A 13,783-nucleotide genomic window follows, 5' to 3' on the forward strand; every position below is an offset into this window, starting at 1 on the left:
TTATCATATATTATATATAAATATGTAACTATTTAACCAGCTGCCCCTACTATAGCTATTTAATATGTGAAATCTAAATGTCACCTTTACCCTGTGATACCTGAACCCAAGTTCCTAGACAACAGTAATCTAACAGATTATTAAGGATACTAAATGTTTTAATCACTATAATGTACACCTGCAACTAATATCTAACTGGGATTTAAATAAAAAATTTAACAAAAGATAGTAAACTGGTTTGTGTTTCTCATAAGTAGATGATATGGGAATATAGTCTTTTGTACTACTGTTTATCTGCCTTAAAAGATAATTTTCTTCAGGGACACCTGGGTGGCTCAGTTGGTTAAGCATCTAATGCACTGGGTGTGGAGCCTGCTTGGGATTCTCTCTCCCCCTCCCTGACTCACACACATGCTCGCTCACTCTCTCTCTCAAAATAAACTTTCAAAAAAAAAAAAAAAAAGATAATTTCCTTCCATGTCCTTTTCTTTTCTTTTTTTTTTTTTTTTCAACGTTTATTTATTTTTGGGACAGAGAGAGACAGCATGAACGGGGGAGGGGCAGAGAGAGAGGGAGACACAGAATCGGAAACAGGCTCCAGGCTCTGAGCCATCAGCCCAGAGCTGACGCGGGGCTCGAACTCACGGACCGCGAGATCGTGACCTGGCTGAAGTTGGACGCTTAACCGACTGCGCCACCCAGGCGCCCCTCCATGTCTTTTTCTTTAGATAGCAAGTGATTTTGGGGAGAAACTAAATTTCACATGAATGCTTGTGTTGGAAGGCTTTTTTGACTTAAAAGCTCTGGGGCTTAGACAATAATATTTGTCAAGTTGTAGAACTCATTTTCCTGGATCAGATTAAAGCTTCTAAAATACATGTTTTTAGCAGTAGTTGGAATGGAATTGCTTAAAACGCTGATGCCAGAATAAGCATTTGGGGTAGTGTTTTATTAACATATTTGTTAGCACTTGTTGATTGTGAAAATGTGTACTTGATTAAAATCAAATATGGTTTATGGAAACCACTTCCTCAACTTCCTGTAGTTCAGGATATACATATTTTGTGTGTGTTTAGGTATTAAATTATTATTACACTCAAAATAAGGATTGAAATTACATTTAAAGAGATCAGTGAATATCACTATTTGTGAAATTGAGCATTTTGTGTGTTTATAAACAGTATAAATCAATAATTGGGAAATTCTACTTTCTTAACCTATTAATACTAGGAATAAAATATGAAAAATTAAACAAACAAAAAAAGGACTCATGACTCTGGGGACACAATTCTTTAAATTGGAAACCCTTCTCTGTCCCAGAACTAAAACTACTGGACAGTCTTTTTCTTAACTTTACCATTGCAAGCTGGTTTATGTAATTTGATATCATACTTGTTATGTTACTTGCTATGTATCTGCTGTCTCCTGCTCACTAACAAGGCGAGAATAGTGGGACTTACCATACCTGTGGCTTACTGTGAACGGCTCAGCAGCCCAGGGAGAAGTGACTCGAATGCCTATAAAATTCTCCACCTTCTAAATTCAAATTTTTTCAGTCATCTCAGACCCTCATATACCTCTTTGTGAAGTCCTATTTAGCAATTTCAGGAGACAAAAAATCTCTGCATTTCTTTCTCCCCTAAGCCAATTCTCTGAAAGTGGATAGAATGACCTGAGTGCTTATAAATCCAGAATTTGGGCAGGGATAGGGATGGAGAAAGTTAACCTTTCTTGGCGCTGCTCTGTATCCTTCTTTATCCTGCTGCATCTGCTGCATCCAGTGCTGACCGCAGCTCCATCACCTTCTTGTACATTCACATGTCCCTTCCTATGGTAAAAGGTGGCATCAATGGCATCTCCATTATCCTCTGTCGGTTGAAAAGCACAACATCTTTGGCCAGTAGGTATGGCTTGGTTGAAGGAAGTTCAAGGGGCTTCTCAGTTATATTCTACGGAAGTGTTTTTCTTGTAGCTCCATCCTGTTGTTGCACGTGAAGCAAAGCTTCACTTGGTATTGGCCCCATTGTTCAATCAAAAGTCATGGGTTTGGAGTTTCTAACCTAACCTGTGGTGCAGAGAGTTTGAAAGCACTCAGCTCATGATCAATACCCACGTTGCCATACTGCCTGGGTATCTGGTCCCTTTCTGTAAACATTTTTTGGTGAATCTTGCAGTTCTTCAGTAGAAATATGTTACAGCATCATTTATAAAGTTGAAGGGCCATAGCTCCAGCTAATTGACAGGCTTCCCAAAGCGAAGGCTCTACTACCCAACACCTAGAGAACCTCAAAAGCAGGTTGCCGTCCCACCACTTGTCCTTCCCTCTGCCCCCTTTCCGTGTACAGTGCTGTGAGGAGGTTGTTCCTTCTCAGATGAATGGGGCCCATCAATTTGGTTAATTAAAGGACAATCTGAAGATTGTCTGTTAGGGTGAGGGTGGGGTTGGAAGATATAATTTCTTAGCACTTACTTGGATGCCCTTATGGACTAAATGTGTTCCTCAAAATCCATGCTGATATCTAATCCTTAATGTGACAGTATTTGGAGGTAGGGTCTGTGGGAGGTGATTAGGTCATGAGTGTGGAGCATCATGAATAGGACTAGTGCCCTCCTAAGAGGCCACAGAGTTTACTTACTTTCTGCCATGTAAGGGTCTGAGAAGTCAGCTGCCTGCAACCAGAAGAGCACCTTCTCCAGAACCTCATTCTGCTGGCACCCTGATCTCAGACTCCCAGCCTCCAGAACTGGGAGAGATCAATGTTTGTTGCCAATAAACCATCCCATCCGTGGTATTTTGCTCCAGCAGCCCAGGTGAAGACTGAGGCTAGCAATCTGAATGGAGGAAATCCTTATATTTAGTTTCAACGTCTATTCTCTCTTGACCCTGCTTCTTTATCTCTTCCTAACTTTGGGTCCATTTTGTTTTCATTGTACTCCCCTTCCGGCAGCTCTATGCTTGCAGAGCCATGGCAGGACATCTTTAAATTAACATTTTAAATAGAAAACAGGGGCACCTAGTTCGCTAAGTCAGTTGGGCATTCGGTTTTTGATTTCGTCTCAGGTCATGATCTTGCGGTTCATGAGATGGGAGCCCCATGCTGGGCTCTGTGCTAACAGTGCGGAGCCTGCTTGGGATTCTGTCCCTCTCTTCCTCTCTCTTCCTGCCTCTTCCTGCCCCTCCCCCACTCACACATGCACACTCGTTCTCTCACTCTCTCAAAAGAAAAAAAAGAGGGGCGCCTGGGTGGCACAGTCAGTTAAGCGTCCGACTTCAGCCAGGTCACGATCTCGCAGTCCGGGAGTTCGAGCCCCGCGTCAGGCTCTGGACTGATGGCTCAGAGCCTGGAGCCTGTTTCCGATTCTGTGTGTCTCCCTCTCTCTCTGCCCCTCCCCCGTTCATGCTCTGTCTCTCTCTGTCCCAAAAATAAATAAACGTTGAAAAAAAAAATTAAAAAAAAAAAGAAACAAAAGAGAAAAAAGTCTAAAAGGAAACTCTCCACAATCATTAGTGACTAAGTACTGGGAACCTATGTTCTCAATCTTCCTCCATGTTATGTTGTTTGTGTTCTCAAGATGATAATACGTGTATAAATTGCTGACACATTAAAAATAAAGTTTAAAGTATATACATATAAAGCATATATTGGTGCAATAATGGTAATTTAGAATAAGGGACTCAAGAGACAACTATTTGTAGTGTGCTGTCTTTCCCTTGAACCTTACCCAAATATACATGCTGTAAAACAAAACATTTATGATACAATCAGGGAAATTTGAACACTGGATATTTGATGAAGTACAGTTTTGGGGCACGATAATGGTATTGTAGTTTCTTTTTTTAAAAGAACTATCTTTTAGGGATACTAAAATACTTTGAAATGAAATGGTAAGATGATGCCCGGGGTTTGCTTCAAAACAATCTGGGGGGAAAGAAGAGTGAAGGAGTGTAGAGGAAATAAGAATGGTCATGAAATGGTAAATACAGGCAAATGGAGATTCATTATACCCTATGCTCTTCATTTGAATGTTAAAATTTCCCATAATAAAAAGTAACAAAACAAAACACAGAGTGACAGACATATATTTACTCCGACACCAGTTATTTAAACAAGACGAGTCCAGGTCTCACTCCCAAACTCCCCAGGCTTCCGGAGAGGAATGGAAGCCAAACGTCCCAGGCCACCCCTCTGAGCACCTCAGCAGTAACGGCCATCTGTCCCTGGGAGCAGCAGTGCCAGTCTCAGCTTGCACATGTGGTAAAGATGAAAGAAGCCTAGATGAACGACATGTTTCTCAACATACATATTGGAGAGAACTACATGGATCACAACACCCACAGGAAGGTAGGAGGAACCCTCACCCTCAGGTCCCATGTTCTCTAGGTGCCCTGGGCCTACTTGACAGGGGTAAAGGTATTCCATCCTCTGAAGCTGCCCCAGTTGGGCACCTGGAGCTGTGGAGCACATGTGCTCTTGGTTCACTTTCAGCTCCAAGGCTGGGTAGGGCACAGTCGGCTCTGGGGCCTTGCACGTTTCCTAGGATTAGCCAGCAGAGACTCAAGTCTCCGTACTGCCTCCATTCCTGCTCCCCACTGTGGGGTAGCACAGAAAATGGGAACCAAGCGAGCAAATTCAAATTGGGGTGGGGAGGGAGAATGCCACAAACCTTTGATTCTCCTTCAGTCTTGGCCTGCTAAGAGTAGGAGGAAACAGTACCTGGACGGCAGAAAGTAAGATGGTAACAGACCATGAAAACAAGCTAAAAAGCTGAGCGCCAAGGACTGCCTATCCCTTGGGACCCAAAATATGATTATCTGTGTCATAAATGTATGTCTTAGGAACATGGCTACTTGTATTTCATTTATTCAGTTTCAGCCTCTCCCAAATATCCTTTTTTATTGAGTACCTGTGTCAAACATGGTATCTCATTTAATCTTCCCCTAGAAATTACCTGTGGAAGGAATACCACCTGAGGAAGGTGCTATTAGCCTCAGTACAGATACAGAAACTGAAAACAAGAGCTTAAGCAACTTGCCCAAATTCACACAGCTTATAAGAGCAAGAGCTGGGATATTCTTACTTCACAAAGCTGCTATGTTGGGGAAATTGATGTTGACCCTAGGAATCTGCCCAAGAAAACCCCAAAAAGAGAGGGGTTCCTAGGTGACAAAATTGAGACTGTTTATACCCTGCCCCTGCCAATCGCCAGCCAGTCTGCCTGGTTCTCATGGCACAACTGGGAGTTGAGTGGAGGCATCAAAGGAGGTTCTTCCCATGCTGTGCTCCATCCTTGGTACAGGGTGCCTCACTAGGCTTCTCTACCCCATCATCACATCCCAGTTTCCAGAAACCTCTTGGGCCCCATGAGGAGCTCCCATTACCATCTGTAGTGATGCTTGCATCAGCTTCCACGATTGAACACTGGGACACAGTGCACACACGCTGCTCTCTCCCCTTTCTTGCCACCATGCCCCAGTTTCTGCTCCCTCTATCCCACCAAGACTGCTCTGGTCAGCTCATCAGGCATCTGAGAATCAGGTGCTACTTTCCAGAATGCAGCCCACAGGACCTCTGAGCTGTATCAGAGCCTGCTGACTACCTCTCCTCCTTGGCCTTGTGACACTTCTTCTGGGGACCTTTCTCCAATGGATGCTCCCTTGAGCTCCACTGCAGGCTCTGTAACACTCAGGACTGCCCCGGGCTCTTGCCTCCCCCTGCCCTGGACACTCTCCTCGGGTGACTTGAGGCCTCACCTGATTTCCAGGCCTTCAGTTGCTTGCTCTGCCTTGACCAAGTCCTTTGGGCCAGTGCCTTTCTGCTCACCTCACTACTTCAGGACTTGGATGGCTGCAGGGCATGGGATCCGGCTTTCCTGGTGGCCAAGTAATGCAATCCCAGCAAGTGAGGGAGGGAAAACTTGGAGCAACAAAAGAACACAGGAGGAAGAGGAGGTGAATCTGCTCTCCATCCTTCCATCAATCCCAATGGAATGTTCCAGCTGGGCACAGTGTTTCTCAACAGTCTATCCAGAGACGGTACACACAGGCAAGGCATTAGCTGTGTCTTTGTGAAGCAGCGGCCAACTCCTAAAAACATACCTCATTTCTTTTTCTTCCCTGCCTAGCTTCCCTCAATCCTCTTCCTCCATCTCAGTGCTTGGAGATCGCAGCTGCCTTAAGCACTAGCACTTCAGCTTTGCCTCCGGCTCGATTTTCTGAGGAACCTGAACTAAGACACTACACCTCATCCAAATCTCCAACCACCAATGACACAGCTCATTCCCCTACCTGTATCTCCAACTTAGACTTCCCTAAGCTCCAGACCCAGCTGGCTCCAACTGCCAATGGCCATCTGCACTCGGGCATTCTCACAAGCACCTCAAACTCATTTTCAAAATGAAACTCACAGTTCTCTTCCCCAAACATGTACTCTTCTCCTGTGTTTGGGGGGATGAAGAAATAAAAGACATCTTGTTGGAACTCTCAGTTTGTCTAAAGTGAGCGACAGATGGGTTAACTAACGATTACAATGGAAAGAGAGGCTTCCTGGCATAAAGCAGTGTTGCAGGTGTGTGTGCTGGGGAAGAGAAGAAAGCCTGCCGTGCACCAGGCACGGCGCTAGAAGCCCATGTGCATTATCTCATTTAGCCTTCACAGCAACCCTGTAAGGTATCATTCTTTCCATGCTGTGATTCAGAAACAGACTAAGATTAGAAACCTTGCCAAGTAACAAAACAACTAAATCCAAGCACACCTGGAAAAAAGGTTCATATTCTCTGCTCCGTCCAGAAGAGGAGCACCTAACAAGCAACAGGAATTGGAGATTCCCTAAGGTGGCAATGTCAGAGTGGTCTTAATACATGAACAGGATGTCAGCTGAGGCGGGATGGGGGCAGGGAGGTGGAGCAGAGGGCAGGAGGGGGCTAGCATTCTGAGCAGTGGAAAGGAGTCTGAGAGAGCACAGGGTGGCAAAGAAACTGTAGGGATTCACTAAGGCTAGACCACAAGGCACATGTGGACAAGTAGACCCACAAGAGGATGGAGAGGTGGGCAGGACCCAAATCATAGACAGCCTATTCTAGTAGGTGTGCTATTCTAGTGAATTCAAATTTTATACTCTAGATACTTAGAGAAACTATTTCAGGGTTTTATCTAAATTTTACATTTTAGTTGGAAGAATCATTTCAGGATTTAAAGCAAGGAATAACATGGTCCAGTTTGCATCTGGAAAGGTCCCTCTGCCGTCAACAGGAACTGGTTGAGAGACACATGGAGGTTGGGTAGCTGAGCCTAAGTCCCAGCTCTCCTAACTGAAGATGAACTTAGGTGCCAAGCCCTTGGTCCAGCCCTTTCCCCCTTGTTCACAGTAACTTACTGCACGTGAACATTCTATCGGTCTCTCAAATTTGGCACAGCCAAAGCCTCCTCAGCATCCCTTCTTCTCCACTCCCACTCTGAGCTGAAAGGCCCAAGTCCCACTCCCAACAACACACAGAAAGCACTGAAGCAGAAGTTGCTTTAATCAAGGGGTGAAGTCCTCTATCAGGGGGACCTCACTGAACCTTTGGTGGTGGGGTCTCAGCCTACCCCCCACATGCCCTGAGGCCCCTCAGGAAGGAGGGAGCAGCTGAACAGCAAATTCTGGCAGAGGCCAGGGAATGGAAATAGGGTAACCCAAGGCGAGGGGCAGGAGCAGGGCACTGACTGGCAGAAGTGAAGCTGAGTAGGGCAGGAACAGCTGTACACACACGGTTCTACAATGGGGACTAACTGAGGTGGCTGTGCATCAGGCAGAGTGGCACCAGGAGGGCTGAGGGTAGAAGTGGATGGGGCAAGGGGTGGGTATGGGAGAGGAGAAGGAGCACTTAGGAGATGAGGCGACCATGAAGCTGGTGCAGCTGCTCCTGGGTCAGCACCAGCCGGTGTCGCTGTCCAAGGCCAGCTGCGCACGAGAAGGTCACTTTGCCCATGTAGACAGTGTCGTCCTGCTGCTCCTCCTTGGCCTGGGAGTTGGCAAGGGGAAGAGGTCACCTGAGCTGTGTGCCACTCACAAGGCCTCTGAGCATGGAGACTAAGGCAGTCCCTGCGAGATAGGCTTTGAGGATCCTAAACTATGGTGACCACATATTTCAAATCAGAATTGAGGTACATAGTCTGACAAGGGAGTTTTGAGTCTCTCCTGGTGTCAAAAATCATAGATGTTTAACTGCTAAAATACTGAATTTCTGGAAGCACTGCAAGCACTCTTGAGTCCCTTATAAGTAAGACTTGGACAGGCAACTCAGGATGTGCAGTTGTTGGACCTGAGACCCCAAAGCCCTCTTCATATTCTGGAGGAGAGGGGAAGGACCCGCGTGAGCCCTCAATACTGCCCATCCTCCCCCCGATGCTCCCTCTTACCCTGAGGAAGGCTGATGAAGGGAAAGTGGCAAAGTCAGTGGGGACCGTGGCTCCAGGGCGCTGAGATACGGTCTCCTTAAGGACCTCATCCTGGCAAGGAGTGGAACAAGGGTTCATTTAGGGGACCCCCACAGGCTAGCCCAGTATCTCCCTGGCTTCACAGCGACACTAATATCAGGGGGCAGGGACCTGGTCCTCTCTGTCATCATACTTTTGCTCTCACCTCCAACCCCATCCCTATCCAATATCCTTACTTTACAGATCCTTATCCTTTAAGGTCCAACTCAGATTCTACGGCCCCTGGGAAGCCATCCGCAACCATTCTACCCCACAGTGATCTCAGCACTGAAGAAGCTGCACCCAAACCACACACTCTCAAGATGATCCTAGCTCAACCCATTTTGTTGATGAGAATCTGTCTTCTGTCTGCACTGGGACAGTGAGCTTCCAAAGCAGGAACCCCACCTTGCCGTCTACCTCTTATCACAGGGCTGGGCTCAAAGGAAATATGGGAGTGCCTGTGGAAACAAATGTGCTAAGGATTCCACCAGGGAACACTATGAAGCAAACTCTGTAGACTGAGGAAGGGCAGGGTCTGAGCTAACCTTGAGTTTCTCGATGGTGTCACTTAAGGACTTGAGCTGAGCCACCTGCTCCAGGAGCTGGGCCGACGGGCTCTTGGCAGCTGTGGGGAGGGAAGGCTAGTGAGGCCCACCAAGGCCCAAGCAGGCAGCTATACTGGATTAAGAGTCAGAAAGTGAAGATACTAGACCTTCTCATGGAGCAGGTACGTAATGGGTGAATCAAGCAAATTGAACACTGAGGCCAAAAAGCAATGCCAGGAAGAGCCTCTACAGTATGGCAGCTGCCTGGGTAGGGGTTACATCCATGGGGCAAAGGGAGGGGGTATATTATTAATCTCAGGGGTTGGTGGCTCCATACCAGGGCTGGTACGAGTGATATCTACTACGTGGGTGTGCGTGCTCAGTTGATTCAACGTCTCCAACAGCTGGCTGGTCTTACGATACAGCGCTCCAGCTGTTAGCTCACTATCAGGGCCCTCGTGGGGTGAGAGCTTTGCCACATGCAGGGGGGGCAGGGCTGCTAAGGACGCCTTCATCTGGGCTCCCTGTGAAGGAAAGAAGAGGAATGGCAGTGAGAGGTGACAGAAGGCCCTGCCATCTATCATCAATGGGGCAGGGGGGGCTCCACCTGCACCCCAGTCCTCCTTGTGAACAACTCACCTTGAGGATGCTATTCTCATGCTGTAGCTGGGAGATATGCAGCCTCATGGCAGAGATCTGCTGCAGCAGCAGGGGTGAATCCTTCACCAGCCCAGGGCCTGCAACAGACCCTGGTGCCTGCCCGGGGGTGCCTCCTGTGTGTACCAAGACAAATGCCATCAGCTCCAAGTGGAGAGGGCTGAAGATGGGCCCGCCCCATCTCCACTCAACCCCTCTCCTTATCCACTCCCACCTCCAGTCCTGCTTGCTCCCAAGGGGGGAGCCTTATCCTGCTCCCCCAGGCTGGTAACCCTCACCAGGGTGGGTTCCCACAGCCCCAGTAACCCCCCACCAGGGCGGGTCTCTACCTCGCTGCTGTTCTTCTGTGATCGGAATAGCCCATGGGGGAGCAGGAAGAGAGGAGAGAGGAGTTAGACAATTTGGGGCTAAGAGGTCACACCAGAGGAATGCTGGTCACAACCTACAGGGAAACCCTAATCACTCCTCCTCTAATAAGACCCTGCCTCTGCCCTCTGCATCTGGGGTACGAGCAAATACGTGCGAAGGAAAGCTAAGAAAGAGGAATAAGGCCATGAGACAGGGTGCAGAGCATAAGGAAGAACAGCAGTGGGGGTGTGCATGGAGGAAGCAATTGGGGCATGTGGCGTTCCAGCCTCTCTGCCTCATATTCCATCTCCAAGAAGGGCAGAGGGGATGCTCCCAAGACCCTGAGATGTCTGCACCCTTGTTTCCCGCAGTAGAAAAGCTGAAGTTGAAGATGCAGCCACATTCCTGCTCCTTGGGTTCCCCACTGTTCTGAGGCGAAAGACACTCTTTTTGGTGGGAAATTTTCTAAGTCTGAACCGGTATCTGTTTAAAAAGCCTGTGCTAAAACAACACAACGTGGTAACTTCTGGAGACCCCTTCCCCAAAGAACAGGAGCCCACTGTACCACAGGAGTCCAAAGTCAACAAGGTACTTGGTCACCTCCCAAGATCAAGAGGCACCAGTGAGGGGGGCTTTGATGAGAACAAGACCCTAGGTGAGGCCAGGTGACAAGACAGGCATAGCAGGGGAGCTCTAGAGATCTTGAGGGCTTTAGGGCAAGAAGTCTGTCTTTTGGAGGTAAGAAACTGAAAAACTATAGAGCAGATGAGAACTAACATGGCAGTAGCCACCTCCATGATCCAGGAAAACTGGGGAGCCTGGGCCCAATAACCAGAAAAACTCCAGGTAAGGAGCCCTGACCACACTGGAGACCAGGCAGAGGTCAGTACACAAGCCCCAAGTGGGAGAAGTCAGCAACGGGACAGACAACCACACCATGGCGTAAAGGCATGTGAATTCAGTAGGGGGAAATGCAAAGTGTAAGCAGAGAAGCAATCAAGTGCAGGAACCAGGCATGGCTGGATACGGCAGCAGAGTTAGCCCAATCTGCTGCAGGCTGATGACCCTCTGGGATATAGGGCTGGGACAGAAAGGCCAGACTGCAGGTCCAAAAGGGACATATGCTAGAGTCTAACTGTTATGGTAATTCTGAGGTCCACTGACAAGGTGGTAATGCCCCACCTTGATCAGCGCTGGGAGAGCGGGGGGAACCTCTGCACATATCTTCAGGAGAAGTAAAAACTTGGTGAAAAACTGCCAGAGTGAAACTGGGCGAGCACATTCGTAGCTGAACGTCCAGTAAGAGGCGGGTAGAAGTCAAACTGAGGCCAAGGACAGGAGGGAGGCCATTCAATCTCCTCTGCGCCAATGGTGCCTGTCCCACTGCACTCACCACCAGCAATGCCAGAGACCAGGGTAGCAATACCCGAGGGAGGGGGCCCCCGGAGCCCCTCAATCGTGCGCTTCGACTGGCTGTTCAGCCGCTGCTTTAGCTCTGCCTTCTCTGCCTCTAGCTGGTCAATGTCAGCCTGGAGTGCATCCATCGTCTCCTCAAACTCTCTGTGAAAAAGAAATCCGGGCTTGGGCAATGCCCTTTCCCCAGAGCCCCGTCCCCATTTCTCAGTCCAGACAGGTCCTTGGAGTAGCCCTGCTGGTGAGGAGCCAGGAGCAGCACATGATATGACTGGGGTGACACAATGGTGTTGGCAGTGGGGAAAGGAGATGGCATCTGCTCCCCTGGGGAGAGTCTCACTCTGATAGGGCCTGGATAGGGGGATGAGTTAGGAGGAAGACTGGCTGGCAGGGTGGAGGGGTGGAATAAGCAGGGGCCCAGGGAAGGTGCCTGACTTCTCCTTCTTCCGCAGCAGTGCCTGGGTCTCCTCCAGGCGAGTCTGGACTTTCTCGATGCGCTCATCTGCATCCTTGGCAGCACTGTCCAGCTTCTTCTCCAAGAGGCTTAGCCGCACGTTGGCCTCACTTAGTTCCTCCCCCTGGCGAAGGTCAGAGTGTCCAGTTCCCTTACACCCTCCTTTACATCCTCCCAGGGCCCCCAGGGACCTGTGACAGAGCACGAACCAGAAAGCTCCTAAAGGCCCACGGCTGTTCCCCACACTGATCACAGGTGCCCTCAACCCTCAACCAGTCTCAGCCCCAGGAGATCCCCAACACTCAGTGCTGACCTGTACCTCAGCATACTTCCCAGCCCCCTAGCTCCTGAGCCTACCCTACACCCTCACCTTGATTTTGAGTGACTTCTTCAACTCCTTGATAACTGTCTCTCTATCTTCAAGCTTCAAGCCCAGGCCTTCAGCATCAGTGATCTCTGCACGAAGGGCTGCAGCCCGCAGCTCAACTGGGGGAGGCTAGGGGTCAAGCGAGAGCAGAGGCAGGGGTAGTGAGAGGAAGTCACCAACATTCTCCTTCCAGAGAGAGCTGGGCACAGGGAAAACCTTGCCTTCTAAGCAGAGCGGTGCCCTCTGGATTCCCCGCTCCCGCCTCCCAGTCCTTCCACAACCAGCAGCAGCTCTGCCAAGTCCTGTTCCCCTGAGCCCCTGAAGCCCCTCCACAGAGCTCCCCACCCACCTTGCTGGGGGGCCGCTCTGCATCATACTCTCCCTCCTGCATGGCCGTGGCCAGTTTGTTCATGGTACTGATGAGGATGTTGCTCGACTGGCGCAGACACTCATAGGGGCTGCTGGAGGGAGTCCCGTAGATCTACAGGAGCCGAGAGCAGTAGTGAAAATCCCACACTGGCCATATCACTCCCCCACCATGTCTGCCCTGCCGTCCAGGCCTACCTGCTCGCTTGCTTTGAAAGCCAGCTCCTCCAGGGCAGCCACAGGCAGTCCCTCGTTCTCTGCCAGTGGGGCAATGAGCTGGGCGGCAGCAGCTGCCACCTCCTGCAGCACAGCCACCACCCACGTCAAGTGTTTCCTGCAGTCTAGGAGTGTGTCGGACACCTGTGCAACAGCCCAGAGTCAGGAGCCCACCCGGAGTCCAGCACCACAGTTCCCAGTTACCTTAAAACCATTCTTGTTCCCTGACCAGATCCAGATCTTGACACTCTAAGCCCTTCCTGGTTCTACTCAGCTTCCTTTCCTTCCCCCCATCGCTGCCCTAAACCTGTGGTCCAAAGGCCAGTGCAGCTGGGATCCCAGGAGCATCTGTCCCTGGCATTCGCCTTCGGATCTTCTTGCAGAACTGGCGGATGTCACTACATGATGTTTCCAGGTCCCGGAGCAGGAGGGCAATATCTGAAGCCTCCTGTCCACCCTACTCAGAGAATATGAAACAGACGGGGAACCAAGTCAGCATTAGGGCTGGAGGTGAGGAGGCGGGGGTTAACAAGGGGGAGGAGGTCCAAGAGATCGAGCTGTGCTCTCACCTGCAAGAAGGCACGCAGCCGTCCCACCTCTACGCTCATGCAGTCAAGGGCACTCTGGGTGAACTGTAAGGATAGATGCATGTGGTTGTCAGCCCCCAACAGGAGCCCTTCTGCACCATCACCATCCATCTCTAAGAAGTCCCCACCCTCCACTGACCCCCATAAAGATATTCGTTCTCTGGCTTCCCTGATCTGACCTTGTTCCAGTCTTATGTGACACCTCTTGAGGGCCAGATCTCTTGATCTGATGTCCTCCATTTCTGATATCTACAGGGGGCTCAAGCACTAGCCCAGAACTTTTACCTTAATGTGGTCAGCCAGCTGCATGGTACTGTCCTCGGGCTGTTCAGCAAGATGGATACTGTACAGATGCTGAGGGGAAATGACAAA

General features: G+C 49.4%; 1 protein-coding gene across 1 annotated transcript in view; it reads right to left on the bottom strand.

The window, feature by feature from the left end:
- Window positions 1–7,500: 7,500 nt before the first annotated feature.
- Window positions 7,501–13,783, bottom strand: part of DCTN1 (dynactin subunit 1) — a 31,057-nt gene continuing 24,774 nt past the window's right edge. The window contains exons 16-28 of the mRNA XM_047067655.1: window positions 13,697–13,765; window positions 13,394–13,456; window positions 13,132–13,281; window positions 12,807–12,968; window positions 12,592–12,723; window positions 12,246–12,371; window positions 11,857–11,999; window positions 11,402–11,568; window positions 9,643–9,776; window positions 9,341–9,527; window positions 9,004–9,083; window positions 8,399–8,488; window positions 7,501–8,001 (exon numbers count right to left, since the gene is read on the bottom strand). Of these exons, the coding sequence (XP_046923611.1) occupies window positions 7,864–8,001; window positions 8,399–8,488; window positions 9,004–9,083; window positions 9,341–9,527; window positions 9,643–9,776; window positions 11,402–11,568; window positions 11,857–11,999; window positions 12,246–12,371; window positions 12,592–12,723; window positions 12,807–12,968; window positions 13,132–13,281; window positions 13,394–13,456; window positions 13,697–13,765 (1,641 nt within the window). The 3' untranslated portion in view covers window positions 7,501–7,863. The remainder of the gene's footprint in view (window positions 8,002–8,398; window positions 8,489–9,003; window positions 9,084–9,340; window positions 9,528–9,642; window positions 9,777–11,401; window positions 11,569–11,856; window positions 12,000–12,245; window positions 12,372–12,591; window positions 12,724–12,806; window positions 12,969–13,131; window positions 13,282–13,393; window positions 13,457–13,696; window positions 13,766–13,783) is intronic.

Source organism: Lynx rufus, unplaced genomic scaffold, assembly GCF_022079265.1.
Source record: "Lynx rufus isolate CCGP_SWC_20201006 ecotype Redwood Valley unplaced genomic scaffold, mLynRuf1.p SCAF_8, whole genome shotgun sequence".
Lineage (NCBI taxonomy): Eukaryota > Metazoa > Chordata > Mammalia > Carnivora > Felidae > Lynx > Lynx rufus.